Source organism: Nelumbo nucifera, chromosome 1 (assembly GCF_055504915.1).
Source record: "Nelumbo nucifera cultivar China Antique chromosome 1, China Antique-T2T, whole genome shotgun sequence".
NCBI lineage: Eukaryota > Viridiplantae > Streptophyta > Magnoliopsida > Proteales > Nelumbonaceae > Nelumbo > Nelumbo nucifera.
In genome coordinates this window covers 177,838,818-177,844,905 of record NC_142649.1, presented here as the reverse complement: position 1 = coordinate 177,844,905, position 6,088 = coordinate 177,838,818, and the positions used below count along the sequence as shown (strand labels likewise).

The 6,088-nt window shown below is 36.1% G+C and overlaps 1 protein-coding gene across 1 annotated transcript; it reads left to right on the top strand.

Moving 5' to 3' along the window:
* Nucleotides 1-2,092: 2,092 nt before the first annotated feature.
* Nucleotides 2,093-5,340, top strand: LOC104600378 (uncharacterized). The gene has a single exon (XM_010263288.3). It carries the CDS (start codon nt 2,263-2,265, stop codon nt 4,117-4,119), a length of 1,857 nt encoding a protein of 618 aa, XP_010261590.1. The 5' UTR covers nt 2,093-2,262; the 3' UTR covers nt 4,120-5,340.
* Nucleotides 5,341-6,088: the final 748 nt, after the last annotated feature.

The window sequence follows — 6,088 nt, the reverse complement described above, 5'->3', positions numbered from 1 at the left end:
TAAACCATCTAAACATTGAGAAAAAAAATTAACAGTCTCAAATCCTTCTTCTTCTATTCAAGAAAGTTGGGGTCATGTCTCAGTGGGCATTCTGATGACTCTAACTTTCTTGATTAGAAGAGGCAAGGATTTGGGATTGTTATTTTTTTTGTCAACATTTGGATGGTTTGTAAAGAAAAATAGATAAAATTGGAAGGGCATTTGTGTCTTTTTCAAATGCTACTTAAATGACTAGTTAAGAAAGATAGATACTGGATTGACACGTCTTAAAAGTTAGGAGATCGTTTGGGAGGGCTTATTGAGCTGCATTGAGCCAGTGACTAGGCTGCTTTGAAGTATTTTGAAGAGGTTTAAAACTCTTTTCAAGTGTGTGACAGTCAAGGATTAATGTATTGATATGGTCTGATACATACTGATATGGAAGTGTATCCATGTCTAATTTGACAAAATTGTACATTGAGTACTTTTGGATTTTTTTCATCTTTAATACAAGTTAAAAAAATAATATTATGAAAACTAAAATAAATAATTTAAGATCAAGGATTAAGGTATCAACCGTATCCATGATCATGGACATAGGATGCACTACGACTGGATACGTATCCAATGAGTCATGCGTATCGGTATGATACATCTCCGTATCGGGCCGTATCGCACCGTATCGATGGATATGATTTGATACACACCAATATGGAGGTGTATCCATGTCTAGTTTGACAAAATTGTACATTCAATACTTTTGGATTTTTTTTCATCTTTAATACAAGTTAAAAAATAGTATTATGAAAACTAAAATAAATAATTTAAGATTTATTTTTCCAAAAAAATAATAAAACTAAAAATTATAAAAATAATATATTTCATCTACCTTAGATGATTTATATATTTTATTTTACACATAATTATATGTTAAAAATGAAAGCATAGTTATTATTGGAAAAAATGGAGTTATTACATAAAAATACCAAATAAATAGAATTTTCCAGCAAAATTAATGGAAGACAGAATATTATAATTATAAAAACTGAAACGAATAATTTTAGATTTAATTTTCCTAAAAAAAATTAATAAAAAACTGAAAATTAAATATAATTTATTTTATCTACCTTAAATGATTTATTTGTTTTATTTTACAATTATGTGTAAAATAAATACATTATATGTTAAAAATGAAAACATATTTATTATTTAAAAAACAGTTGTTATTTAATTAAAATACTAAATTAATAAATTATTTCAAAAAATTAATAAAATTGAAAATTATAATTATAAAATTGAAAGAGTGATAATTATTGTACAATGTTTGAATGTTCTAGAGTCTCAGACATTGTTTATTGTAATATTTCTCTTCATATAACCTATTGAAATATGCGTTTCTCATGTGTTTATATCTTATTCATAGATAATTCAACTTTTAGTTTAGTATGATTAATGTATTTATAAGATTTGTATATATTTTACTAATGTATTCAAGCGTTTCTATATTTTTTGTTTAAATCCATGCATTTTTAAAATATATTTGTATTCATATTCGTATTCGAAGTATCTGATACATACCCGATACCAATAATTTGATACTTGGTGCCATTGACCACTTGACCTTGCAAATAGACCTAGCAAAAAGTTGACCCAACCTGCGAACCCGACCCAACCCAACCCAAAAAAATAGGGTTAGGGTCTCATATTTAGCAACCCGAATGTGAAAATGACCCAACTAGACCCAACCCGAAAAAACCTGGATTGGGTCATGGGTCAACCCACTGACCCGATTCTCAAGTCTAATTGAGATTATTTATGCATTGTTAGAAATTTCCACTCTTTAATTTTTTCTATTTATTCTTTACTTTTTATTATTTACTCTTTAAATTGTTAAATATTCAAGTTTTTATTTTATATTTGGAATTTTAAGATTAATTCTTTTAATTTTGATATTTTTCATGTAATTTTTCTTTATTTTTTAAATTTCAATTATTTTTTGGCCCGTAACATTTGACAACCCAACCCGAAATAACTTGACCCAACCCGAAACCGACCCACCCAACCCGATTGCCAGGTCTACTTGCAAAGCCAGAAACCGCTGATGGCTGATGCCCTCTCAAACGGCCTCGAAAAATGAGAGCGAGAGCGAGGGCTGTTTCGGACAGACGGAGTCGCCGAACCTGAAAACGCGAAGGCCGGGCCTTTTTTGAACTGTCGCAGTAGGCCTCAAAACTCTTGTAAGTTCTTGTACTTTGAAATTTTGAGGAAGAAAAAAGAACTGAAATGGAGAGATCTCCGTCGTCAGTCATCAGCTTCCTTCGCCAGAACGCTCGCAGGCTTCAAAGTCCACGTCCTTTCCTCGAAAAAGCCACTCGAAATCTTAATCTAGTCGTTGGAGGGGGAGATCGAGATAAGGGGGATCAAATCAAACAAGAAGAATGTAATCATCATCATCAACAACAGCAGCAGATCGATTTCACAGAAGTAATCGCTGGAGAGGTATGTAAGACCATACGAACCCAGCCCAGATGGGAAAGAACCCTCCTTTCCGATTTCCCTTCTCTGGGTCGCGATATCTTCCACCACTCCAACTGTATTCTGGAAATTCTCAAGCGTCAAAACAATGCCTTCTTCTCTATTCGTTTCTTCAACTGGCTCTGCTCCCATCCTGACTTCTCCCCCGACTCTCAAACTTGCAACACTCTCTTTGATATCTTAGTGGCCGCCAACGCCCCCAACGCTGCAAAATCCCTTCTCCTCCGTTCTCCACCCGGATTCTGCCCCCCATCGTCTTCTTTAGAGTCCTTCATCAAATGCGTCTGCGAGGAGGGATCCATTCATGAAGCCCTCGATGTGTTTTCCCGGCTCAAAAGCCTTGGTCACACGCCGCCCCTCGCTGTCTGGAACGTAGCTTTGTTGGGTTCTCTTCGGATTGGGAGGACCGATCTTGTTTGGGAACTATATGGGGAGATGATGGAATCCAGCCTTGTGGGCAATGTGGATACGGTTGGATATCTCATTCAAGCCTTCTGCAAGGACAAAAAGCTTTCGGAAGCTTATGAGCTTCTTCGGCAAGTCTTAGAAGCCGGGCATGTCCCTGATAATGTTGCTTTTACCAAATTGATATCTGGGTTATGCAAGGATGGGAATTATGGAAAAGTCTCGGAGCTTCTCCATTTGATGATCGCGAAGAAACGGACTCCTGACATATTCGTTTATCAGGAAATCATAAATGGGCTCTGCAAGAACGGAATGGGGCAAGAAGCTTTTCGGATTTTTTGTGACCTAAAGGAGAGAGGGTATTCTCCCGACAGGGTTATGTACACGACGATGATCGATGGTCTCTGTAAAATGGGTTTGATTGGTGAAGGGAGGAAGCTATGGTTCGAGATGATTAGGAAGGGGTTCATTCCAAATCCATATACTTATAATGTACTTATTGATGGTTATTGTAAGATGGGTGACTTAGAAATGGCTCAGAAGTTGCGTAGAGAGATGTGTGAAAGAGGGTATGGAGAAAGCACGGTGAGTTATAACACCATGATTGCTGGGTTTTGTTTACATGGGAAAATGGATGAAGCGCATAAACTCTTTGAAGAAATGCCCAAGAAGGGAATTGAACGTGATGTGGTGACATACAATACTCTGATTCAGGGCCTTTGCAAAGAAAAGAAGGCACTGGAGGCTATGGACCTTTTCTATGAAATCCTGGGGATGGGAATGCATCCGACCATCTCATCTTACACTCCTCTTATCCAAGCACTTTGTGACATGGGAAATGCACAAGAAGCAATAGAGTTGTGGAATGACATGCGGAATAGGGGTTTGGAGCCACTGGTATGTACTTGTGATCATATAATTACTGGATTGTGTAAAGCCGGAAATGCAAAGGAGAGCATGGAGTGGTTGATCAATATGTTAAGGAGTAAGCAGAGACCACAGAGAGAGACCTTTCAGAGATTGGTTCAATATCTCTCTTCAAGTAGTAGGTTGGACGATGCTTTACTGGTTTTAGATTATTTGTTTGGAATGGGTTACATTCTTGATGAAACTGTTTTATACTCTCTGGTTAGTCAACTTTGCAAAGGGAATTTGCATCATGCTTGGGAATATATAGGGGAGATATTGGAAAAAAGTTGAAGCTTCTGTCATTAACCACTTTCTTGTGGAAGTTGAATTCTGTATATATGATATCTATCTGCCACCAAGCATGGTTAAATGGAATTTTGATGGATGCGTTTTAGGTAATCCTGGATCAGCAGGGATAGGAGGTGCTTTAATGAATGAGGAAGGTACAATTTTGGCATTATTTCAGGCCCCATCGGATATGTAAACTCTGTTAAGGCAGAATTATTAGCTTTGTTGCAATTATTGAAAATTGGGAGGACTCTAAATCAAAGAGCAGGTGCACGTGCTGCAGGCATACCATAAGAGAAGTGAACGGAACTGCAAGGGTTGAGATCCACATTTATGTAGGTCAGCAGGACAGCAAATGGTTTGACAGATGCATTGGCATGACAAGGAGTTAGTAGGGAGCAGTTATTCTAGGGCACCACAACAGGAATCTTAAGCTAATGATGCAAATTAAGGATCAGTCTTTCTTTTTCTTTTTTTTTTTTTTCGGGGGGGGGGGGGTGAGGGTCCCTGATATAGTGCTTTAGCACTTGTAGATTATTCATCATTGCCCATAAAAAACCTTCTATTTTTACTATAAAATAAATATTCATATCTCAGAAAACAATTAGCAAAGTAAAATTTCTCCAGATAGAAATAAGACAACAGGTTTTGACTGCATTTGGAATCAGCAGGTGTTTTTTTTTCTTTGTCTTTTTCTTGGTAAGGTGCTCACAGTGGATTACCTTAATCCTAGGGACCTTCATATGCCTAACACTAACAATGTTCAATGTCCTAGGAATCACAATAATCTGTTGACCACCTGATCTTGTAATTTGACAAAACCTGAAAGATGGTGTTTTTCACATACTAATTTTGATGTGGGGCACCTTTTCAGTCACCAATTCGAGGCTTTTTGGGTTTTACTGGTGCCTGTTCTTTGTATAATATCCTCTTTGCTATCTGTTGTTGCATCTGGAGGGTGGGGAATAGAAAGATTTTTGAGGGCGTCCAGACTGTTTGAGCATTGTCATGTAGAAGAGGACCTTATTTAGCAGATTGTATGTTAGTGCTGAAGGACCTATGCTTGTTTAAGAGGAGATTTGCATATAATTACAGACTATTTTTAGTGTGGAGGGTGTAAACTCTAGAGTGGCTTGTCTGGGGTGCTTCCCCCCTACTTTGTACAGCTCTATACTTTTTTTTTTCCTGGTGCCAATCAGAAAAGGGAAAACTCAATTGCTTTCTTCAGCATATGAGCACAAGTAGGCATATGTCATAAATGGATCAAGGATTTTAATAATTTCTCATAACAGTTAATTTGTTATAATTTTCCATCTTCATGATGTGTCGTGTACTATTTTATTATTTTTAATTGCACTAGCCTCAGTAATCATTTACTTTTTTGTTAAAATTATAGGCTTTCTTATGATTAAATAGGATAAAACTGTATATCATGGTCTCTCTCTCTCTCATACAGACAATCTTTGTTGTTGTATCTTATGGAATTATTTATTTTCTTTACAATATTAAATCATTTTAGAGATATAAAAGATCCAGAGGATCCTTATTCTTTGACGAACTCAAATTATTTACAGAAGATGCAATTGAATAGGCATGTCAGAAATAGCCATGTCAGATAATTTCATAGATTCTTCTGCTTTTAGGTTAATAATTTTCATGCTTATATCTTACAAGTCAAATCTCCAATCTCCAAGGAAATGCTATTGAATAATTAAATGTGATTTATTCAGGATTACATTTACCCCTACGGTTGAGCATTGCAGTATGGCTACAGTTATTGAGTTTTTTTTGCAGGTGAAACTCATAGGCAGCCCACTTTCTCATTACAAGGTACTACTCCTATTCCTTAGAATATGGAGATGGAAAATAGAAATTAGATAAATCATTTATTGAATAACAAACCAAATGATGATTGATTTTCCCAAAATCCCCAAAGAATGAAGTAGTTACAGAAAGGGGTCTGGACCATTTA